The sequence below is a fragment of the Otolemur garnettii genome, unplaced genomic scaffold, assembly GCF_000181295.1.
Source record: "Otolemur garnettii isolate 467f Iridium unplaced genomic scaffold, OtoGar3 scaffold00007, whole genome shotgun sequence".
Taxonomy (NCBI): domain Eukaryota; kingdom Metazoa; phylum Chordata; class Mammalia; order Primates; family Galagidae; genus Otolemur; species Otolemur garnettii.
The window spans coordinates 26,016,681-26,042,718 of NW_003852402.1; the positions used below are offsets into that span (position 1 = coordinate 26,016,681).

Sequence of the window (26,038 nt, forward strand, 5' to 3'; positions counted from 1 at the left end):
GGCCCAGGCTGGATTTGAACCCACCACCTTAGGTGTATGTGGCTGGCGCCTTAGCCACTTGAGCCACAGGCGCTGAGCCCAACCACATTCTTGTTATAAAAAGAACATGCAGCCCAAGGAAATAGCCAAAGAACAAACACCCAAACTGGGAGGTAACAGCAGCTTATCTTTGGAAGCTGGGAGTAGGAATCATTCTTATTTTTCTTGTTCTTATTTTTTGTAAACTGCCATAATAAAACATGTCCTTTATTTGGGCTGAGAAAATGCAATAAAAGTTCTAACAAGTTAGGAGCCACACCTGTGCAGACGTATGCCCACACACACCAACCCCAAAGTGGAGCAAGACTATATATATTTTTTGTCAGTGCCTACAAATGCCACCCCCCTGTTCTCATTTAGAGTTTTCTTAGGGGTAAGTGGTCTCTGGAATTGGAGAATCTTCTCCAATGCAGAAGTGCACAGAACGCTTGCAGGAACTTTACATTCTGATTCTCTTGAGAGGCAGGCAGAGGCGACGTGGTCTCATTCTTCACGGCCACGAGGCAGGCAGAGCTGCTCTGTTCTCCCACTCTGCAAATCTTCTATAAGAATGTGAGCATGGCCATGGAGCTGCTGCTTCTGTTTGATGTGGAGACATTCTGCTCATTAAGAGCAACAAGTCGGAGCTCTCTAATAGCCCCCTTGGCCCTGTCTGTCTGGCCCATCAATGGCGCGTCCTTCGCTAATGGTCTCTCACTGCTGACAGAGCACAGAAGTGTCTCTGTGTGTGACAGATTCCTTACGAATGGTGGAAAGATGACCCAGCTAATCATCAGACCCGCTTCTAAACTGTCACCTAGTCAGAGGCTGCAGAGCCCAGCTATATTCACTCATCCATAATGTGACTCTGAGCGGTAAGAACAAAAGCCACAGCAACTCTCTATTAGATGGAAAACACAGGGGAAAGACAGCCATGTAACAAGTCCAAGGTTCAAAATGACAAGTGGTTCACTGAAGATGTCATAGAAGTACTGTCTGTCACTGAGCACAGTGATGTGGCCAAAAGTATGGGAATTTTACACGATAATGAATTATTGGCTGGGCTATAAAATGGAAAATTAGAGCTGATCAGGCCAGTAGACTTATCCTTTTGAAATGAATTCATGGAATAGACTGTGGAATAGCTGATCTTTTTTAGTAGAGGGAGTATGGTTACCAGACTTATATAAGGATGCTATTAACACACCATTGTCCTCTTTGTAAGCTCCCACTTCATGCTCAACCCTACCATTCTATATACTTGTCCTCAGAATGAAGAGAGGTAAGAAGTATAATGCTTTTCCCTTTTCAGGAATTTCCCAATTATTACAAAGGGCAGATCACAGATTGAATCCATTATAGAGTTTATAATATGACATCACATTTTAAAGCTTACCAAGAAACATGGCAGGGCGGCACCTGTGGCTCAAAGGGGTAGGGCGCTGGCTCCATATGCCAGAGGTAGTGGGTTCAAACCCAGCCCTGTCCAAAAACTGCAAAAAAAAAAAAAGAAACATGGCAGTGCCCTCAGCTTTAGCCACAATTCAGCTTTGGCTATGAATTACATGTTCAGCCACGGTGGCAAATTAACAGCTACCATTTCCTACTAAGGGCCAGCTGGGGAAGGACCCTTGGTAGACAATGTTGTTTAATCATCACAAAAATCCCCATTCTACCAATGAGGAAACTGAGGCTTAGAGAGGTTAAGTAACTTGTTCAAGGGCAAATCGCTAGTTGGTGGGGACCAGAATTCAAACTTTTATTTATTTATTGGGATTCATTGAAGCTACAAAGAATTAGGTTACACTGATTGCATTTAAGTCCCACTTATAATTGGGTCCTGCCCCCAATAGGTGTGCCATACACGGTGACCCTCCATCCCCCACCTGCCTCCCCTAAACTCAAGCTTCTTAAATGAACACACAGGAGAGAGGAGAAGCCAGAACCTGAGCTCAATCACCCCAGGAAAATCACTTCATCTCTCTATAGAAGGAGGCAAACTAACCTTTCTCATTTGTTGAGGGTTCCAAATGAGATCATGCATACGAACAGCCTTGAAAACGGTAAAGCATTCTATGAAGACCCTGCATTATTCCTAAAAGGACAGAAGACTTGTCAGCCACACTCCTGAGGAGCTCAGCACGTCTGTCAATCATTCAGGCTTCAATGGAAAGACCACACCCCTTTTGTCCCTTGAATAACAGCTTTAAATGGATGGCCCAGGATTTTCTTAAGCAATCTCTTAAACATGCAGGGGGCAGGTATGCACGCTGGTACTTGAAATGGTCTTTGCGGGGAGCTTTAATTCAGTGTCTTATATTTAATACAGACATCTGGCCTCAGCTATTTATTTTGACTGGGGAATGTATCCATTTCACTGTTACTACTAGTTCTGTTCTAAAGAAATGACTACTGTAATTTTAAACCCTTAATCTAAGCAACACAGGAATGACAAAGAAAAAAAAAGCACACACAATATTTTTTCATGAAAGGGGCACATTATATATAGTAATTCACTTTTTATTTTCATCGTCATTATGAATAGCAAAGTCCACAGTCTGTTTCCAGGCAATGTAAAAGTGGATGCTTTATATATAGAATACCTGCCCATGACGTGATAACGTGGCCTTTTTTTGAATATTATGATATACTGCTCTATTAAAAGACAAGCACACAATTAAAAACTGCACAATTACAGCAACACAATCTTCAAACAATTAAAGACAGCACATTGTGGAGACAATGTAGGAGATCCGCTGAGTCATCTGGCCTCTTAAGACATGTTAAGTGGAAACCTTGTTCTCTCCTTCCATCTGAGGATCGTCAAAAAGAAAAAAAAAAGCAAAACTAATCTAAACAAAAAACTACCTGCTCTGAGTGGAAGCTGGGACTCGGCCAGGTGACCCTGGCCACTGCTCAGCGGGCTGGCGGAGGCCCCATCACTCCAGCACCTGCAGGAGCACCGAGGGGTCCACCTCCATGGCCCGCAGGCCTCCGTGCAGGCTCTGGAAGGTGGCCTGCTTCCCGAAGCGCTGCCGCCAGCGGACCAAGGCCTCCACCACCTGCGAATGCATGTTGTGGGGATGGTTGGCCTTACAGCGGTAGATATCCGCCTGGGACAGTCCCAGGGACAGCACCACGGGCTCCCACTCGGGGCCCAGCCTCTGGGCCAGCTGGTTGAGCTGCTTGTCCGATGGGCAGCTGTTGAGGACGTGTGGAGGGAGCCCAGTGATCCGGTCACCTGTGGAGGAGGAAAGAAACAGGAAGGTGAAGCCAGCAAGTGTATATACGGGAGGGGAGAGGTGAGAAAGCGGGGACGAGGAGACAACGCCTCCAGACGGCAGGGCCAACTCGCCCGGGTGCTCTGCTCGGGGCTGCTCAGTACATCACCACGTTTCAGTGAACAATGAAATGCCATTTGGCATCTATAAAAATGTTTATTACAGAAAATAAGGAAAGAAAAATATATAGAAATCCCCCCAGAGAAACCTGCTGATAATAACTGGGTCTGCTTTCTTTCTTTTATATAAAAAACATACATCTGGGGCTACTTTGTGCACCCTGCTTTGCCGTCACACGTTCCCACCTCCGTCTCTCCAACCTAGTACACCCTGCTTTGCTGTCACACGTTCCCACCTCCGTCTCTCTGACCTGGTACACCCTGCTTTGCTGTCACACGTTCCCACCACCATCTCTTGACCTGATGCACCCTGCTTTGCCATCACACATTCCCACCTCCGTCTCTCTGACCTGGTGCACCCTCCTTTGCTGTCACACTTTCCCACTTCCGTCTCTCTGACCTGGTGCACCCTGCTTTGCTGTCACACGTTCCCACCTCCGTCTCTCTGACCTGGTGCACCCTGAGTTGCCGTCACACGTTCCCACCTCTGTCTCTCTGACCTGGTGCACCCTGCTTTGCTGTCACACGTTCCCACCTCCGTCTCCCACCTGGTGCACCCTGCTTTGCTGTCACACTTTCCCACTTCCGTCTCTCCAACCTGGTGCACCCTCCTTTGCTGTCCTACTTTCCTACTTCCATCTCTCCTACCGGATGCCCCACAGGGCGCTCTAGGGGAACGTGAGCATGGCTGCCTGGCCAGTAGTACTGCTCCCAGCAGGAAGGGCTGGTGTTGGAGGTAAAAGCTACACACCCAACAGCTGATCTTTCCCGATGAGCTTGAACTTGAAACGTTACCAAGAAAAGGTCTCACTGCTAACAGAAGCAGGAGCCAAGAGGCCTGCTGAGGCAACATACACTGTTGAGGCCTTGGGGTTGCAGGAAGAGAGGAGAACGGGTATGTCAGTGGCAGAGGCCACGCCAGAGTGGAGTCGCCCTCTGAGCAGAGCCAGAAGAGGAACAGAAGGTATGTGCCATGGAGGGCAAGACACTTCCTAAACTCCAGGTGTCCCAAAAGTTGCCCTTAAAGTTGCCACGTATAGAGAAAATGGGAAATTGTAGCTAAATGTATCTTGATTTACAAAATATTTGTTATAAGATTTTAAAAAGTATTTCTAATGTGATGGCACCTCTTCATAAAAGTTTGCAATGAATATTTTGTAAATCAAGGTACATTTAGCTACAATTTGCTATTTTCCCCTATGTACGGTGACACTTTGAGACCCTAGGTAGATTACTGTTTGCCTGAGGCCAGTCTGCTAAGAAGTGTGATGCTGAGTGAGTGGTCATAACTGTGCCCAGGAGAACCAATGAGTGGTGCCATTGGTCCTAACCTAGTGTGGGTCAGAGAAGGACTTCCAAGGGGAGGAGGCTAAAGCTAAGCCCTGAAAGTGAGGAGGAGCTGGGTGAAGGGGGAGGACGGGGTGTGTTCTGTGAGAAGGGACTGCATGTGCAAAGGCTCAGAGGCCAACCCCGATGCTGGAGGAAATAAAACACATTCATGGCAGCCAAGAGCAGAGACTGAGAGAGACTGCAAACATCCAAAATGGTGGAAGCTGGTTACTGGTTAGGTGCAGCCATTCATACACTAGCATGCTGTTTTACTGTAGCAGCCCGTATAGCCTATGGCGAGGAGGAGTGAAAGTTATAAGAAATACCTATATAGCTCAATAATGGAACACCTTGGTGAAAAGGGCATGGAGAGGGATTTGGGTCTCCTAGCAAGTGTGAGAGCCCGCAAGATGAGAGCATTGGTGAATTGGTAGTCTCTACAACTGTGGTGTTGAGAGGCACAGGTCAGCCTCATATTAGGCTGGAGGAGACAGGCAGTCAGAAACACGTGCATTCTATCACGGACCCGCTTATTCTGACTCTGTCTCCTCTCCTGCCTGCAGAATGCCAGCATGGCGTCTGTCTGCTGAAGATTACCAAGCTCTGCTAAAGACTAAGATCTATCTTTCTAAGAAGACTGCTTTACTCTAAGACACACACTCTCTCTCTTTCCTGCTGAAGTAGATAGCCCTCAGGCACCTAAGAGAAATTGTTCCTGAGCAAGGTAGCTTAGCGGTCTGCCTCCAGAACCTAGTTAAGTTGGACCGAGACCTAGCCAATCCTGGGCCCTGACAAGTGGTGTCAGGAGTGGGATGTGACATATTACACTCTTACCCTCCAGCATCACAGGAGTTGATCTGGGTCAATCTGCTTCATGCTCACCAGCCCATTGCTTCCATTTATGACTCAGTAAAAGGCCAAAGGCACCTTATTAGAAGAGCTGATGTTTTCCACTGCCCAGGCCTTTGGCCTCTAGGCAGTTGCCAATACTTAGGAATGAGTAGCAAAACTATTGTCAAGGACTCTTTCTGGTGTTTGTCAACACCGCAGTTAGGATACTCATGACACTGATAATCAATATTTTATGTTAACAATGATGATTTTATGATTTTTATAAAAAATATGGGCTGGGCACAGTGGTTCACACCTCTAATCCTAGCACTCTGGGAGGCCGAGGTGGGTGGATTGCTTGAGGTCAGGAGTTTGAGATCAGCCTGAGTAAGAGTGATACCCCCATCTCTACTAAAAAGAAAAAAAAAGAAATAAAGAAATAAATAATATAGGTACTTTTATAAAAATACAGGCTATTAGAAAAATTTAAGCAATACAAAAAAGTACAAAGAAGAAAACAAATCATCCAATGTCCCACCACTGTGTTGACATTTGGTGAACGTCATTTGGATATCTCTTTACGCACATATACCATTAGGAGGATAGGTGGATAGCAGTGATTTCATTTAAAGTGATCACGTAAGAGCTTTCCTCTCTCCAATAAGAGCGACTGAATTTTGATTGAATTTAACAGAAAAAAAAGCAGAAGTGACATTCTGAACTGCAGTTATAAGTTACATACACACTTAAATACACACATACACTCGTACACAAGAGTTAACTCATAGAAAAAGTTAGTGAAAACCTAAGGGGTTAACTGCATGTTTTCATATTAATGTTCCATAATTAGCACTTTATATTCCTTCTCCCTGTCCTCACACCTCTTTGTCACTTATATAATTTTCATCCCGTCCAGTGCCTAGGATCTGTATGTTTCTGTAATAATAATCCATGCCCTCCACCCCAAGTTGTTTAGTCTTACGACTACATTATAATGGCTTGAATGCTCACCAGTGGTTTTTTGTTGTTATTTTTTTTCAACTGTGGCTTTTCTACTCCTGGGGTTGTTATTCTGATTTGAGTCATTTGGGTCAATTTCATCACAGGGTGATTTTTTTTTTTTTTTTCAAGAAAGGCTCATGGTTGCAATATTCCCTGAATTCGTTCAGGTCAAGACCGCCTTGCTTACTGCCTTCACTGGGATAAAAACTGAATATTTAGAAAATAATTTTATCTTTTTATATTTCTTTTGATATTGCAATTTTTAATTGTGAATATAATTTTATATTATTTAAATAATTTTATTCTCCTTGCGAGTTTGTAGACCTTGGTCCTACTTTATGGTAGGGAAAGTTGATGTGGAGAACGCTGATGCTGATCTGCTCATCCCACATTTTGCGTAACTTGCTTTTTCTGTCTGGGGTCTAAAGTACTGGAGTTCATCTGCTTTTCCAGGAATGTGGCATGACCTTCTGAGCAAAGTTTCCATTCTCTCTTCTCTTCAGAAAAGTCTTTAGGGTCATTTGTCTTTTTCTACTCTATGGGGTGGACGGTTCGCCCTTTCCTCTACAGCTATCATTTTTTCTACTATTGTTTTAATCCCCTCCCTGGGTTCACCTCATCATTCTTTCCCCCCACATCAGCCATCTTAGTTTCAGCTGTGTCTATTGTGTGTGTGTGTTGCGGGAAGGTTCTTTTCAGGTTCTAATCTTGTAGGGTGCTTTTGTTCTCAATTTCTTTTCTTGGCTCTATCTTTTAAAAATTCCATCCCACCTCACACCTGTTAGGATGGCTACTATCAACACAACAGCAAAGTACCAGGAATTGGTGAGGACAGGGAGAAATCAGAACCTGGTGCACTCTTGGTGGGCATGTCAAATGGTGCATTTGCTATAGAAATCAGAAAGGCAGTTCCTCAGAACTAACAGAATTATCATAGATTCAGCAATTCCACTTCTGGGTATATACCCAAAAGAACTGAAAGGAGGAACCTGAAGAGATACTTGTCCATCTATGCTCATTGCAACATTATTCACGAGAGCCAAAATGTTGAAGAAACCTAAGTGTCCGTCAATGGATGAATGGATAAAGAAAATGTGGTAAACATGTATGATGGAATATTATCTAGCCTTAGAAAAGAAGGAAACTCTGACATGTGCTATAACGTGGATGAACCTTGAAGACATTCTGCTGAGTGAAATAAGCCAGTCACAAGAAGACAAATACTCTCTAATTCTATTCCTATGAGGTGCTTAAAGGACTCAAATTCAAAGGGACAGAAAGTAGAATGGTGGCTGTCAGGGGCTGGAGGAGAGAAGAATGAAAGTTATTGTTTAATGGGTATAGTTTCAGTTTTGGAAGATGAAGAAAGTTCTGGAAATTGCAAAACAATGTACATGGACTTAACACTACTGAGCTATGCATTTAGAAAGGCTAATGATGGTACATTTTATATTGTATATATTTTACCACAATTAAAAATAAAAATTAAAAAGAACCCCATGGTTGGTTTATCATAACTATATTTGGAGTTTTTCTTTCTCCTGAATTGATACTGAACATCTACAGCATAAAACACCCATGAGGTTACATTTTTTTAGGGCTGGGTTTCCTTTCAGACCAGATTAGTTGCGTGTTTATTTCTGCAATCTGTGTTTTGCCCTTTCATTCTTCCACTGCAGCCGTTCACAGAGTTGCTGTGACACTCACGGTCATCTTGCTCAGACTTGTGACATGAGCATCTCTGCCCAGGACTGCTCTTTGCCCCCTCACAGCAAGCTGATGTATCTTTGGACACCCTCTTCATTTTGCAGGGGACCCGTTCCCTTTTTCTTGCTGAGCTACAATTTGAGGTTGGCTGCTGCCTTCCATGGACTTTTCTGCCATGGAGGAGAGGTACGACTCACTGGGGCTGCCCTTGCGGGGGGCCCTCTGCTCTTTTGGAAGTCAGTTCAATGTCCCAGGCAGGCACCACTCTTCCTGACCAGGGCATCCTCACTCCTATGGCCTCTTTCCAGGGACTCTGCACGGACAATGGGACACCCTCCTGCCTCTATGGAGGATCTTCTGGACAGTTCCAAGGCTGCCTTCTCCCCTCCCCAGCCAGCTTCTTCCCATATTGTTCTGTAGCAAGAGGAACCCTCTGGAACTTTCCCCCTCACCTTTTCCTAGTACCGCTTCTGAGGGCTCAGGGTGGGGTGCTCCTCGCCTGCCACTATTCAAAGTGCCCGGCCTAAAGTTGTAATCTTATTGTTGTTTTTTATTTGTTTATTCACTGTTGGTGAATTTGGGGCTAGGTTTAGTTTTGTTTTTAACTGTTTTCTGGCTCAGTTCCCTGGTACTGGGGAGGGAGCGTCTGTGTTTTTGCTACACTCTGTCATCATTCTCTCTCACTCCTGGCCAGCTAGGCCTGCAACATATGCTCGGAGCCAATTCTTTGGAAGTAAGGACAGAGTTTGCTCTGATTCTTCCACACACCACACTTTCAGGGGAGGGTCATCCACCCCTTATAATAGTGCCACCTAACTGGGGGACAGCCAGCAGTCTACAGACACAGGCGGAGGCAAAGATAACTGGCACATAAGCACCAGCGGCCAAGCAGGCCAAGCCCTCCCAACTGGACATCTTTACACACACACAGAGGCAATCACAGCTGTTTGTGCCGTCTGACCTCTATCTGGGAAAGTATCCTCAAGAGGCCCTTTCAGCTCACGAATTCTGCTGAACTCAAGGTTACTTAAAAATAAGAATCCCAAAGCTTTAGTATCAATTCTCAAGCATATACTACACAAAAACATAAGGTCAAGCCATAAATTAATCCACTGCCACCATCTGGCCACTGTTTCTGAAAGCTAGCATGCATACCACCGGTGGTGTGCAAGATATCAGGTGGTGCGTGCACGAACATTCTGTATAACCACAGTCATGCGTCTATTTTAACACTACATATGATTAGAAAAGTATAAATAGCATTTCAAACCCATGATTACAAGGACCAAGATAAGTAAAGAAGAAGTGAATAAAAAGCAGATATAGAATGACAGAAGGTAAATGAAAAAGAAAAGCCAGTTAAAAATGAAAAGTAAATTTAAAGAAAAGCATTTAATTAGGGGTACAGGTAGATATGTCCATCTATGTCCTCCTCTCTGCCCCATACCTATCAGCAGTTGTTCTGGCCTCAGACCTAAAAGTCTCCTTTCCAGCTCCCATGCATTTAGAGTCAGGTCCAAATGTGTTGCCTATAACTGACATTGCTGTCTCGCAAGTTCCTTATGGGCAGAGACTGTGTCTTCTACTTCTGTGACCTCCTCCCCATCTTTATTCCCTTGCCAAGTGAAAAAGGAAATGCAGTGTACAAGTTTTCCAGAACTGACTGTCACCTTAAAGAAGAGTTTCCAACTCACCATCTCCACCAGCTGTGTGTTTCTGACTTTACTTGTTCCATAGAAAAAGCCACCTCTTCCAACAAATCTCAGGGTGGATGGTGCTCCCCATCTACTACTGGCTGGAGATAGGTTCTCGGAGTAAAGGAAAGTCCACAGGCCCAGCGTCCTGTCTGGTCAAGCTCCCGTCTTTTTACCCTGAATTCTGCTGTATGTGTCCACCTCATAGGTAGCCTAAGAAGAGGAACTACTCAGGGTCCAAAGGCACAGTTCAGAGGATGAAGACCAAGGACTGCAGAAGAGGTGAAGCAGACACTCCACACCCACCAAGAGAGGCGGACACGTCTGCAGCCACGGGCTGAGAGTAACAGAAAAGTTTTTACTGTAAGACTCCTTTTAAAACTTTAGTTATTTTATGACATGACTGAAGATGTTGTGTAGGTATGGGTTCCTTATCACGGCGACTCAGTTGGACATGGGTAGCACTTTTAAAAACGACACACATTCCTCTGGGGGTTCTTATATCAGTGACCCCATCTCAGCAAGTCACTGTGACAGATGGACATGTCATACACTTCTGGTGTGCTGGGAGAGAGAGACGTAGAGCTAAGAGACTGTCCCATTCTACAGCACTGCTTTTGAGGAGCTAAAGGCTAACCCGTGCCACAGGACATTGAAGGACTCTCTCTGCTCATGTTGAATCCACTCATGTTCCAACGATCAAAGCAAGACATGGCCACACGCAATCCCAACAGGTCAAGGAATCAAATTTTCCCACAGGCTGGGAGTGAAATTTAATGAGCAATGATCTCTAAACACTCACCAGTGTGGGAAATTGGTGGAAGAAAAAGAAAACTTGAATAGACCAAAGTACTACATTGAAACGGCAAACAAAGCCCTCCCTTGCCAAAGAACCCAGGTCCAGATGGTTTTAGAGATGAGCTCTAGCAAATGTTCACGGAATACTTGATTTCCTATCTTATGTTAAGCTGTTCTAGAAAACAGAAAAAGAACAAAAGCTACCTAGTTGATTTGAGGAGGTTATTCAACTTTTTGTTCAAGCAGGATAAGAAGAATACAAGAAAAGAAAAATTATAAGGTTGTTTTGGTCAGGATTTTAGAAGCAAAAATCCTATATAAGGGCCCAGAACTGTGGCTCACACTATAATCCTAGCACTTTGGGAAGCACCAGCAGGAGGATCACTTGAGGCCAGGAGTTTGAGACCAGCCTGTGTGAGGACTCTCTTTCTTCAATTTTTTTTGCAGTTTTTTTTTTTTTTTTTTTTGGCTGGGGCACGGTTTGAACCTGCTACCTCCAGTACATGGGGCCCAGTGCCCTACTCCTTGAGCCACAGGCACCGCCCATCTTCAATTTTTTTTAAAAATTTTAAATAGTAACTAGTTGAATTCAAAAATCTATTTAAAATAATATATCATGGGGCGGTGCCTGTGGCTCAAAGGAGTAGGGCACCAGCCCCATATGCCAGAGGTGGTGGGTTCAAACCCAGCCCTGGCCAAACAACAACAACAACAACAACAACAATAAAAAATATATATATAATGAACGAGTAGAATTTTCCCAGCTTTGCAATGATTTTCAACATCATAAAATCAATTAATTCAACATATCAATAAAGGAGAAAGTCATTATCTTTATAGATGAAAAAAAGGCATTTGATCAAGTTTGACTCATATCTATGATTTTAAAATAATATTTCATTAAAAATTCAGAATATCATAAACTTGCTTAACTTGACGAAGATTTAAAAAGCCTTCCATAACTATTTGATTTAAAGGAGAACTTTAAAGTGTATTTCCTTTAAGAATGGGAACAACAGGCTGGGCACCATGGCTTGAATCCTAGCACTCTGGGAGGCCAAGGCCAGTAGATCACCTAAGCTCAGCAGTTTGAGACCAGCCTGAGCCAAAGCAAGACCCCGTCGCTTCGAAAAATAGAAAAACTAGCTGGGTACTGGGCCAGGTGCCTGTAATTTCAGCTACTCAGGAGGCTGAGGAAAGAGGATTGCTTGAACCCAGGAGTTTGCTGTTGCTGTGAGCTACGACGCCATGGTACTCTACCCAGGACACATAGTAAGACTGTATAAGATGCTGTGTCAAAAAAAAAAAAAAAAAGGATAGAAATAAGACAAGCAAGCCCACTATCACTGTTACTGTGGGATGCAATATTAGAGGTTCTGATCAAAGCTACAAAGAAAGAAAAAGAAATTAGATATAAGCATTTGAAGGAAAAGATAAAACTACCACTATTTTCAGACCATATGATCTAACATCTAGAAAAAGACCAGGATTAACAGATAATAAGAGGATTAAGCAAAACTGCTGGATAACTTCAAATAATGGACAACAAAAACCACATTTCAACACTCTAGTAATATAAAAATATATAAAAAGCCAAAATATAATAAAGAATGAGACGTATCAAAGATCTAGGAATTAAATCAATACAGACCACATAAGACCTCTATGGGGATATTTTTAAGATTTTATTAAAAGACATAAAACAAGAGCTGAATAACCGGAGAGAGTCATGCACATGCTTGGTGAGATGACGTTGTCATAATATATGACAATTCTTCTAATGATAATTAAAATTCCCTAACGGGGAAAGCCTTAGCCTTCCCCACACTGGGGACAAGGAGTTAATTATATATAGGAAAAGAAAACTGGACTTTGAGGTCACATCATGAACAGTGACAGTTTCCATGATGATAACGGCCTGAACATAAAAGGTAAAACTATCAAGTTAGTGGAACAGAATGTAGGAGGATGTTTCTGATCTTCGGTGGCAAGTCATTTTTAAATGAATGCCCCAAAGATGATTTTTTTTTTACATCAAAATTAAAGATTCCTGCTCAGTGAAGGAGATTGTGAGCCAAGCTGACAGAGCAGAATGGGAAAAGATACTTGTTAGTGTCTAAAGCCAACAAGAGGATACTATCTCCAGGCGTCCTCAAACTACGGCCCGCTACGACATTTATCCGGCCCGCTGGGTGTTTTTGCTGCTGCTGCCTGTCCTGCTTAGCAGCCAACTCGTCCCAGGGCCCATAGTCCAGCCCTCCAATGGTCTGAGGGACAGTGAACTGGGCCCCTGTTTAACAAGTTTGAGGACCCCTGAACTAGACTGTATAACATACTCTTGAAAACCAACAGCCAAGATAAGAACCTCTATGGGAAAAAGAACAAAGGTATGAACAGGTGATTTGAATCTGGGGAAACGCAAAGTGAGTATATGCTGAGACGATCAAATATAGAAGTTTCAGACATAAAATGGAAATAACGATGATAAATCACTTTATGTGCACAGAAACCTAGACAATTCCAAGTTTAGGCTGGGACGTGATGTAGGGAACCTTATTTACTGCTGGTAGAAACAAAGACTGGGCAGTCATTCTAGACATCTTCTAGGATACACCAGATAATTCTCATGCAGATCCCTGAGGGACCATATAGGAGGTCGTTTACATGAGGTCACACGGTGGCAATTCAGGAGCTAGGAGGAATTTGAGCGCTCATTACTACGTGAAGAGAGACAGCAACACGAAGCAGCACGCAGGGCGCACGGCAGAGGTAGAGAGGGAGGACTAAGTGTAGGGCAGAGCCCAAAATACAATCTACACACATGCAAATTAAAAATATACATTCCAAATACCACTTACAAAAATGCACACAGAAAAAGAAATGTGTATCAGACAGAGCAGTTATCTATAGGAGGGAGGGAAACGGGAGTGGGAAAAAGTGAATACATGAGTGGAAAAGAAAGAATCTTTTGGGCAGCACCTGTGGCTCAGTGAGTAGGGCGTCGGCCCCATAGATCCAGGGTGGCGGGTTTGAACCTGGCCCCGGCCAAACTGCAACAAAAAAACAGCCAGGCATTGTGCCGGGTGCCTGTAGTCCCAGCTACTTGGGAGACTGAGGCAAAAGAATCGCTTAAACCCAGGAGTTGGAGGTTGCTATCAGCTGTGACGCCACAGCACTCTACTCAGGGTGATAAAGTGAGACTATGTCTCAAAAAAAAGAAAGAAAGAAAGAATCTTTGCATTGGCCAATGAAGCAGGCCATAAATTGATAAGGGGGGAGAGAAAGAAGGAAGGGAGGGAGGTAGACAGAGTCAAAAGCATGCTGTACACCCAGCGGTCTCAGGAGACTCCTGGGCTCCCGGCATCCCAGTTTCTCCATTGCTGGCATGGGTGGGGTGGAGGGGATGTTCCAGGCTGGGAGAGCTAACCTGGCTGGCCACTTCCCAGGACTGGTCCCTGAGGGCAATGGTTCTGCAGAAAAATCATTTTGGCTGAAGGACTGACTACTTGTAAAGGAAACAAAAGCACCTCAAAAAGAAAACTAATTAGAACCCCTTGTTCTGATAAGATAAACAAGGAGAACAGCCTGGTCCTCAGAGAGAGGTGGAGAAATCAACTGCTCCGTCTTTCTAAAGGCAATTTCCAGGAGGATGACGTTACAGCCTACTCCAAAGAACAAGGGCACATTGCAAAATACAAACAAATCCTACTTATTGCAATGCAAGGCTCGATTTGACTATTAAGTCTGTGGTGGGTCAACAACAAAACTGACAGCGGCAACTGAGTTCTCACTGACCTAAAGGCAGGAGGTAGGGTGGACGCAGTTCTGGGCTCAAAATTAGCAGGCCTGGGTACGCTCTGAATTTGAATCTGCCGCCAGCTAGCTGTGTAGTTTGAGATAAGTCATTTAGCCTCTCTGAGATTGTTCTCTCATTTGTAAAAGGTAAAACCAGATGACGTCCAAGGCCTTATTTAGATAGAGTATGTTATATTTTTTAGAAGCAATTTTGTTATTTTCAACAGCTCTTATGATTTTTGATTTACATTAAGTCAAGTAACTTATTATTACGTTATTTTCCCTACATGTTCTCTAAAATAGAAACAAGCCCCTTAGGCTTGTAGTAACGGTTTTTGCTTATTTGTTCCTGCCTTTTAAAGATCAAACATGGAAATTTATCCTTCCATAGGAAAAAAAAATAATGAAAGGAATATTTGTACAGTACATTTTTAGAAATTCATGTTAGAGCTTGCTAGGTCATTTTCATTTCTCCTACACTTTTGCAAGGACCAGACCCAGCTCCATCAATCTGTCATTCATCCTGGTCCTTAAATACACCAGCCGGCTGTGGGCCAGAGCACCCTGAACTAGCTGCTCCCTTTCTCTGGTACACTATTCTACTCACTCCCTTCATCAAACGTGACTTATCAGTGCAGCCACCCTGACTGCCCTATTCACTGTAATCGCAGCTCCTGTTCCGCTCTGTGATTCCCTTTGTCCATGCATCTTATAACATCAACTTTATAGTTGTGCTCTATTTATTGCTGCTGTCTGCCCCTACCCCCATACACTCATGCCTGCTCATAAGCCCTCTCAGGAAGGGGAGCTCTGTCTGTTTTGCTCAGTAATGTATTCCCTGCACCCAGAATAGTACTCGTGCATGGCGGGAACTCACTGCATTTGTTGAGTTTGTTGGATAAATACATGAATTAAAAGCAAGGATTCCTTACAACAACCACATATTCATTTAGGTCTGCTCTCTACTTTATAGCTAGCATTACCAAGTGCTCCTACGTTTAGTTGACTTTGCACTCAAAATGAAAGAAATTCCATTGCATAATCTGGGAATGAATAGAAAATTAAAAAGAGGGCTGACTCCATTAATGGTAAAACATTGTCAAGTTTAGTGGGAAGCTGTTAGCCCTTTCCCTGCTGAACTGGGCTATGATGAACTCCTCCCTCCTACACCTATGTTTTGTTTTTTGTTTTTTGTTTTTGAGACAGAGTCTTAAGCTGTTTCTCCGGGTAGAGTGCCGTGGCATCATAGCTCACAGCAACCTCCAATTCTTGGGCTCAAGTGATCCTCTTGCCTCAGTTTTTCTATTTTTAGTAGAGAAAGGGTCTCTCTTTTGCTCAGGCTCGTCTCAAACTCATGAACTCAAACAATCCACTCTCCTCGGCCTTCCAAAGTGCTAGATTACAGGTGTGAGCCCGGCCCCATATTTATGTTTAATTTGAAAAAAGAAAGGCAGATAAACACAAAGATGGCTTCTGGATAAATATCGTGGAGAAAGGCTCATCCCAGAGTCTCCATCTCCCAGTACCTAAGGTAATAAATAAGAAGCCCCTCCAAAGAGATGGCAGAACCATCTTCTAATTCCTACCTCCCTGAAGCTCTATCAATTATTCAACAAAACTCAATTGAAAGAGAGTGGCAATCCTCAAATCTGAAGAGGACCGATGGAGTGGGTTTTCTTATTATATTTTCTCTTCTTATTTCAGCAGGGACATGGTAGAAAGGGGAGGAGATGAGGAGATTGGAAATGTAGATGAGGAGGACTGACTGTTCCAGGCAGAAAGAAAAGACATCTCAGGGAAGACCACAGAGCACAGGCCTTACTGTGTGGCCTACACATCAACAGCTCAGCTGAGCTCACTCCCCTGCCTAACTCCTCTGCTTACACATCCCTGCAAGCTGAAGACAAGTGGACAGAGCAAGAAATGCCTGTTCCTCCAGGGAACACACAGGGGCCAGAAAGTGTCAAGGAGAAATCATCTCAGTGGATCAGAGCACCAACGGCTGGACATGACTGTCCCAGCGTAAGCAAGGGGGAATGAAATGACATGGCTGTTGAGTAACGTACTATAGTAATGTATGATTTAAAAAGGGAACATTATGTGGAAGAAAACTGGCCAAAACCAAAAATCCACAGCCTCCAAGGAATAAAAGAAAATAGTTTGCATCATAGAACTACTTAATAAGAAAACAGTAGGAACAGGAATATAGTAAAACTAGAGCTTAATAATGGGATAATCTGGCTCGGCCCCTGTGGCTCAAGTGGCTAAGGCACCAGCCACATACATCTAAGGTGGTGGGTTCAAATTCAGCCCAGGCCCACCAAACAACAATGTTGCCTGCAACCAAAAAATAGCCAGGCACTGTGGCGGGCGTCTGTGGTCCCAGCTACTTGGGAGGGAGAGGCAGGAGACTCGCTTGAGCCCAGGAGTTGGAGGTTGCTGTGAGTTGTGATGCCACAGCACTTTACCTAGGGGGACAGCTTGAGACTCTGTCTCAAAAAAAAAAAAAAAAAAAGGGGATAATCTAACAAAATTTGATTAAAAAATAAGCCTGCCATAACAAAATGATAAACTGAGGACCAAAACAGCATGATAACGAAATTAAATTAGAAACACCAAGGAATGAAGTTAACGTGACTCAAAATTATTTATATTCTAGAAAGGCTTGATGTAATCAGAGCTAAAAGGCAGAACTTACAGAGAAAAAATGATAAAAGGAGAAAAAAATACAATCTATTAAAAGGTTAATAATCACCCCTTTAGTAGAAAAACCAGCCCAAACTATTCACAAATCTAACACAAGAAAATTTCTGTAAAATGAGTAAGCAACAGAGCCTTTAAGTCAAAGACCATACTCTGTTTTTAGGGAAAATGAATATGGAGCAATCAACTGTGAGACGTACCCTGGTTTAAATAAGTGAACTACAGTTTTAAATAATAATTCTTCAAGCAGAAAAAGCAAGTTCCTTGTAAGGAGGGGAAAGCCAGTCAAAATTTTCATACCTTAAAAGCAAAAGATAAAGAAGCAATTCCTCCAAAATTCAAAGGGGAATAAAATATAGTATATAAATACTATTCCTAGCCAAGATAATATTCAAATACATGGCTAATCACTAGATTTTTGTTTTTTAAGGGACAGGGTCTTACTCTGTCGCCCAGGCTGGAGTGCAGTCGTGTGATCACAGCCCTCAAACTCTGGGCTCCAGTGATCCTCCCACTCTAGGCTCCTGAGTAGCTGGGGCTATAGATGCATCATCAAGCCTGACTAATTCTTTTATTTTTTGTAGAGAGGGAGTCTAACTGTGTTGCCCAGGCTGATCTGAAACTCCCGGCCTCCAGTGATCCTCTTGCCTCAGCCACCTAAAGTGAGACATTCTTGAACATAAAAAACCCTCAGAGATCTATTATTCATGAGCCCTCCTTTAAAACTCTTGACAATCTAGTCAGCACAATGAATAAAACAGAGCTATCAGCAGCAGTACACCAATGGGTGGGGGAGCAGGAAGGTGAAAATGGTTTACTCTAGATGCAGGTAATAAAGGATACACTGTTTATATAGAGAATGTAAAATCAGTAACACAACCACTAAAAAATCAATTTGCTTTTCCTATCGCCTCGTGTCGGCAATGCACATGATAAAATATCCCTCCCCTGTGGAGTGAAAAGCTTCTCTATCAGCAACTCTCCTGTGCCTCTTGATACGCCCTTGGTATCAATAGAAGGAAAGCCAGAGGAAAAAGACCAGTACTGGGCACTGGGGTCATTTAAAAGAAATAATGGTTCATATAAAACTAATTTTAAGCAACTGAACGTTACATACCTTAACTATATGAAAAATATAACTAATCATAATCAAAGCTAGATTACAGAATAGAATATAAATATTATATATCTTGACTGCACGAAAATAACCAGGTGACTAACCAAAACCTAGGAAGGGAGAAAGGAGAGAGAGCAAGAATACTTATGACCTCATTCTTCACGGCAGGGAGGAAGTTCATACCATCCAGTATGGAAATGTTGGTGTCAGGATAAGCTAAGCTATCTGGGGTTAAAAATTCGTCTTGAGTCTCAGTGACCTGGCTGATCGGGAGCCCATTTCTCGTCACGTTCCCCGCATACGGGCCCACGCGGCTGTTCAGAGCTGTGCCCTCTGTGCGCTGACCCTGCACAGCCTGCTGCTCTGATCTCGTGCCCCTGACCATTAACACGGGCACCCACGCTCACCAAAGCCAGAGAGGGAAGGGCGAGAGACTACAGATGGCAATTGAATGCATCTGTCTGTCAGTGACATGGTCATCTCTGTTCACCTTGAGTGGCTAGAGCAAGTCACAGGGTCACACCTAACTTTTTTTTTTTTAAGTTATTCTTTTATTTTGAAATTTTTCAAACAGATTGAACAGGACAGATATTCATGTAACAAAACTCCAGGTACTTATCACCCCAAATTAACAAATATTAACCTTTGAAATTCCTTGTTTCGATTTTTTTTTAAAATAACAATAACAATGTTTAAGATAAGGACTAGAAACAAAAACCTCGTAAAGAACGAACGAAGATAAATACAACTGGAAAAGAAATCAGATGACTGCTGCAATGAAATATTGAGCAATAATAACAATAATGCAAAAAAAAGTAACATTCACATTGTCAGGTAAAAGTATGGCTATCATAGAATGCTTTGACTCTGAGGTTCAGTATGGAGTCATCAGTTAACTTCTTTTTTTCCCTAAAGTCTCAAAAAATAGAGAATATTTATTTTTATAAATAAAGATAGAAGATAATTTCAAAAAACAGCTCATGCCAAATCTTATAGAAAATCGAAAAAGAAGAAATACTTCAAATTCATTCTACTTCATCTGGATATACCTGATATTAAAATAGGAAAAAAATATTATAAAGGGAAATTACAAACATATTTTATTTATAAATGAGGATGCAATATCCTAAACACATGTTAACAAGTTGAATTAAAAATTATTGTTCAAATAATGTACTTGGGTCAAAATTAAATCCAATTTATGTGAGACTAGAATAGAATGTCACTATTTTCTTTTCTTTTTTTTTTCTTTCCCTCACCGTCCCTCTTCTCTCTGTGTCTCAGAGCAGACAGAGGTCACCCCTAACTTGAAGGGAGCAAGGCAGTATTCCCCTGTCACACAAGGTGAAGAAAATCAGGAGAACAAAAACAAGGTCTACCACAGAAGCTTATAAATGGGGAAAAAAAATAACAAAACACAAAATGAAAACCAATGAGTTCTTCATCACCTCTTTTCTTAATCTTGGAAAAAAAATTTCTTACTCTGAAAAAAAGGTTTCTTCAAAGTACAGTAATTCCTTAATTCTCAGCTTCTTTTTCTCTAGTTAAATTCAAGTAAAATTAAGTATAATGGTTTTCTAATTTAAAACTTAGTATATAGCATATGACCTTACTTTTATGAAATCATGTCTGTCTCCATCCATCCATCCATCCATCCATCCATCCACTCATCCATCTCACCATCTGCAAACAAGTTTAGAGAGACGCCTAACACTATATTCAATTAGTGTTAATGAGGGTTATTTCTGAATGATAGAATTTTTACTTTTATTCTTTTAACTGTTTTGTATTCCTAACATTCCTCATAATAATATGTATCATTTGGGGAGTAATATTTATTTTTATTTTCAAATAAGAATTAATAAGTATGTGTGTATTTATTATGTGAATTATCTTGTATAAGGCTTAAGTCAGTGCCCACATAGTATTAGTAATATAATACAATAAAGTCACAAGAATCTGAATGAATGAGAAATAACACCTAATATATTATTAAGCCTTAAAACCATGGGGTGTTGAAAAAGAGGTAAGTTTGAATTTGTGATTTTATTCTTTTCACTTTTCTACATGCTTTTGGATTCCTTATAACGAGCCTGTGTCATTTTTATAACACAATAAAGTCATAAGAATTTTTGCCACAAAGGCAAACGTGCCTCCAGCCTATCGTATTCATAACGTGGCCCTGCTTAATCGCAAATTCCGTGGCCGATGGCAAAAATTACATGTACTTAAAAACTACTTTTTGGGGTCAGCAGCAGAGTGTAGTTGTTGACGACAAAGTTCCAAAGTGCCATGTCAGTTTACCAGAACGCACAGATAACTGATGTAAATTCTCATCCTTAATGATAATACCGCTTCTTCACAGGCTATCAGCAAAGCGACATAGATACACTGCTGGCTGGTCACGAGTAACCCGGTAACACGGACAGTTTCTGCACAAAGTTACGTTAATATAGCAGTTGTTCCACAGTTCATTTCTCCCAGTCTCAATTCCCAGTTGTCCCAAATTCAGCCTATTTTATTCTTTCTCCCCACCTCATCTCTGCTTATAGCACAGAATCACTTAGTGCCTCTCACATCTTAACACACAGACGACCAGCAATAGGAACGCAGAAACCATCCACGTTACTGGGTAACCCGTGACCAGTCGGCAATGGGTTAAGATTCCTTTACGCAGAAGTTACAGCCCGTGGACATACATTTTTGCATTTTTCCTGCCTCTCTAAATAGAGAAAACAAACTCCTTTATTACATTATTTCCCACCAATGCCTGGTCTCCAAAAATTTTAAGATTGCCAAAAAATACTTGTAACCTTATTTTAATCTCCAAGATCAAATCCATAAATATTTAAACTGATATTCAAACCGAAGAAAACAAATTGACCTGTGGTCCATGATACTATCTTTGCTGCTGTTTCCTGGACAACGGAGTGAGTTTAAGAAGCTTCAATTGCGTATGATAAATTATAAAATAACTTCTGATATTAATAGACTTAAGTTTTCCTTCTTAGTCCTAAACCTGCCTAGAAGAAGGGTAAGATCATCAGTAATGTTTTAAGACAGCTGACTCCAGGCATCAGTGCACATTTTTCTTTTTTTGATGGAGTTCAGCTGTATTGGGTGGCAATAAGACCAAAGAAATTTTTTTTTCTGACAGAGTCTCACTTTGTCGCTGTCCATAGAGTACCATGGCATCGCCGCTCACATCAACCTCCAACTCTTGGGCTTAAGTGATTCTCTTGCCTCAGTCTCCCGAGTAGCTGAGACGACAGATCCCTGCCACAACACCTGGCTTTTTGTTGTTGTTGTTGCGGTTGTCATTGCTGTTTTTAGCCTGCCGGGGCTGGGTTTGAACCCGCCAACCTTGGTACCCTACCCACTGAGCCACAGGCACCGCCCAGACCAAAGAAATTTTTAAAAGTTTGAAGGTCATGTAAATTTCCCAAGCAAAATCCTTCAAAGCTGTGACACAAAAATAATCTTATAGATGGGACTTTCAGCCCTCTTTATCAGCAAGTTAGGGAGAGAGACAGAAGGCAGGCTTTTTAATTTGCTGCCTTCCCAAAGCTGGAAGGGACAGTGATACAGTGACTGACATATCAAGAATCAAAATAACTTCAGGAGATGAATAGAAAGATACTGACAAGACTGAATTTGCCTTGGGATAAATGTATTATTATCAAGGTTTTAAAAATCAATCATAAATGTATAGAATGTTTTTAAGCTGTCATACACGTAGTTCAGGAGGAAAGGTTCAGATGTTTTAACTGGCTGCAAATGCACAAACAAAAACCCCAATAAAAACCAGAGAGCAATCTTAGTTCCATGAACACATAACTTTGGAATCAGGAACAAGGAAGATCAGTCTCATGGAATTCACATTCGTCAAACAGATCACTTCTAAATCAATGACCTGACTGCACAGTATACAGACAGATCCAGGCAAAACCTGAAGAACAGGGTCTTCCCAAAGACACAAACCCTGGCTCATGCCTGTAACCCTAGCACCCTGGGAGGCTGAGGCATGAGGATCAGTTGTGACCAGGAGTTCAAGACCAAAGACCCACACGCACGTATTAACTAAGCTTGAATTAATTAATTAATCAACGTGACATGCATTGCAGTGAACTATGAGTTCTGGGAACACAGGAACTGAGCGTCTCTCTTGGTCACAGGTAGCACCCAGCACAATGCCTGCTAGGGAGCAGCTACCAGAATTGAATTTTAAAAAAAAGTTATGAAGCAGCCACATTTTATGCAAAGGCTGCATTCCTAAGATCACACATAATGCAAAACTAAACTAGCCTGGCACAGTGTAGGAGGCACTGCCATGCACCAAGAGTGAACCCAGATGAGAATTCCACTTGGCTTTGGAATTTTATGATCCTGATAAATTTTTAATCTCCTAGGATTTGCAATACTTCGAATTTGTTCCTACAGAGAGACTTCAGTAATAATTTTTATCAGCTAATTCAAATATGCCTAATTTCACATAAAATATAATGGCATTCTGAAGATAGAAACTATAACTGCAGACCTACTATGTTGCTAGGCACCGTTCAAGTGCTAAAGATACAGGAGTAGGGAAATTAAGTTATTTATTTAAGTCGTTGGGGATTATCTAAAGCACCTCTGTGGAACTAAGGGTTGAACACCACCTATGTAGAACAACCCACCTGTTTTATCAATGAGGGAAATAAAATTAAGAGAAATAAGTGGCACTCATAGCTCAGTAGGTAAGGATGCCAGCCATATACAGCAAGGTAGGCAGGTTCAAACCCAGCCCAGGCCTGCTAAACAACAATGACAACTGCAACAAAAAAATGTTGTGGCGGGTGCCTGCAGTCCCAGCTACTTGGGAGTGTGAGGCAAGAGAATCACTTAAGTCCAAGAGTTAGAGGTTGCTGTGAGCTGTGATGCCACAGCACTCTACCGAGGGTGACAAAGTGAGACGCTGTCTCAAAAAAGAAAAAAAAAAAAAGAAAAGGATCTTAGAAATAATATAGGCTTATCCTTAATAAATATTCGGTTAATATCCTTATTAACATTCTCAATAATGAAAATCTTTTCAGACTCTGTTTTAATAAAGTTTTCAACCACAAATTTCTTTTAAGGCTAGGAGCTGTGGCTCGCACTTCTAACTTTACCTAGCACCCTGCAAGGCCAAGGCCAGTGGATGACCTAAGCTTGGGAGTTTAAGACCAGCTTGACCAAGAACAAGAGCAAGAGCCTGTCTCTACTAAAAATAGAAAAATTAGCCAGGTATTGTAGCAGGTGCCTGTATTCAGGAGGTTAAGGGAAGGGAATTGCTTGAGCCCAAAAGTTTGAGGTTGCTATGAGCTATGACACCACAATACTCTACCCAGGGCACAGAGTTAGACTCTGTCTCAAAAAAAAAGAAAGAGAAAGAAAAAGAAAAATTTCCCTTAAAAGATCTATATGTATTAGAAGCATGTGCATGTATGTGTGTCAGAAACTGAATAAAAGCTTTACAAAACCAAAAATACTTTCCTATTAATACATATGTACATGTTCCTATTTTATTTTAATTTAATCCTGAGGAAGGGCCACCACATGGATTTTATATTCCACTAACAGGTAGTAACCAACAGTTTGACTAAGACTGTTCTAGGGCACATTTGGCTGGCGAATTTCTGCTCTACATCCAGTAATTAGCTCATGTGTCATCTCCTCGGCGAAGTCTTCTGTGACTCTTCCAAGTTTAATTGACCATGCTCTTCTTGAGGGGCCTGAAATGAGTGACAGTGAGGATTTGGGGCAGGGGCAGATTCAGGGAGGAGTAGGTGGTGGCACTGGGATGCCTCTCTCTGCCATGTCTAAGCCCCACATTGGAGCAAAAGCTGCTGGTGGCAAGGACCCTCCTGCGCACACACCTTGATCAGTTTCCTGGGCACTGGGCACTGGGCACGTCCTGGCATATCCTGAGCAGTGGCTGAAATAAACCCTTTAGGGAGCTGATGAAGAGCTGACCCTAAAAGCAAATAAAAGAGCTGGCCCGCCAGAGGCTTCCCACTGGTGGCTGATGGACTAAATCTGGCCCACAGATGTGTTTCGTTTGGCCGGTGCAGTTCAAAAAACTACAGACAGAGCATTTGAAAATTGGGAGGTTTCACAAAATTTCAGATTTGTGGCTTTGCTTGTCAGCTCCCCAGAACCATCCTTGCACTGGTTTCCCTCAGCATCCACTGCTCTTTCCCACCAGTCACAAGAAAGCCCAGTCACTGAGCTAATTTCCTAGGTCCAGGAACTTCCAGACCCTACAGAAATTTGATTTGTGCCTCCTGCACCAAATAATGGGAGAAAATGCTGCACAGCCTCGTAGTCTGAGGCTCGGTGGATGAGCCTGAAGCCAGCCAAGCAAGGGAAGGAGAAACAGGAAAAACGACCTTTCTCATTCAAGGCAGTGAAAACCCTCCCCAGTATCTGTGGTCTTTTCCCAGGGGTGAAAGGCTGCCTTTACTCTCCTCCTTTCTATGGGAGGAGATGAAAAAAAAAAAAAAGGGTGAAATCATAGGAAATAAGGACCAGAATTAGAACATTTTATTTTTCCCTGTATCCTTTGGCATCAAATAACACCATTTTGCACAGATGGGTTTTCAATAAACTTGGGAGCAAAGCTGTGGAAAATTTTTTAAATGCTGTATTGGTCTCAAAATGCCAGTTGTTCAGATTAAAAATGTGTTTCCTCCCATGGACGCATCCCCCGAAAGCCCAATCACTCCCCCATCAAATTGACTCCCAATCAAAATTCCATTGTACTTCTAAGTAGAAATTGACAAGCTGATTCCAGAAAAGCCAAAATAATTTTGAAAAAGAAAAAAGTTGGAGGGATTACACTACCTGATTTCAAGACCTAGGCTAAAGCTACAGAAGTTAAGATGTGGGTCTATCTTGTCTATTGAAAAGACAGACAAAGGATCAATGTAAAGTCCAGAAAGAGATCTATACTCTATGGACAACTGACTCTTTGCAAAGGTTCAAGAGCAAGTCACTGAAGAAAGGATATTAATATCAACAAGTCACTGGAGAAAGGATACTAATATCAACAAACAATGTTAAAACAATCAGCTCTCCGTATAAGTGTGCATGCAGGCACAGGGTGGGGGGGCGGAGAGAGATACAACCTATACCTCACATATATACAAAAATTAACTCAAAATCGTTAAACCCAAAAGTATAAAACTTCTAGAAAAAAACACAGGTGAAAACATTTGCAACTTTAGCTTAAGTAAATATTTCTTTTCTTTTTTTTTGAGACAAAGTCTCGCTTTGTAGCCCTTGGTAGAATGCTGTAGTGTCACAGCTCACAGCAACCTCAAACTCTTGGGCTTAAGCAATTCTCTTGCCTCAGCCTCTCAAGTAGCTGGGATGACAGGCGCCTGCCACAATGCCTGGCTATTTTTTTTAAGAGATGAGGTCTCACCCTGGCTCAGGCTGGTCTCAAACCTGTGAGCTCAGGCAATCCACCCACCTTGGCCTCCCAAGTGCTGGGATTATAGGTGTGAGCCACCATGCCTGGCAGTAAAGATTTCTTAAATGGTACACCAAAAGCCTGATCCATAAAAGAAGAAATTGATAAACAGAAAGCCATCAAAATTCAGAACTTCTCTTCTTTGAAAGACA

General features: G+C 42.2%; 1 protein-coding gene across 1 annotated transcript in view; it reads right to left on the reverse strand.

The window, feature by feature from the left end:
• Positions 1-2,515: 2,515 nt before the first annotated feature.
• Positions 2,516-26,038, reverse strand: part of CRADD (CASP2 and RIPK1 domain containing adaptor with death domain) — a 171,851-nt gene continuing 148,328 nt past the window's right edge. Inside the window, exon 3 of the mRNA XM_003783349.3 lies at positions 2,516-3,259. Coding sequence (XP_003783397.1) covers positions 2,958-3,259 — 302 coding nt within the window. The 3' untranslated portion in view covers positions 2,516-2,957. The remainder of the gene's footprint in view (positions 3,260-26,038) is intronic.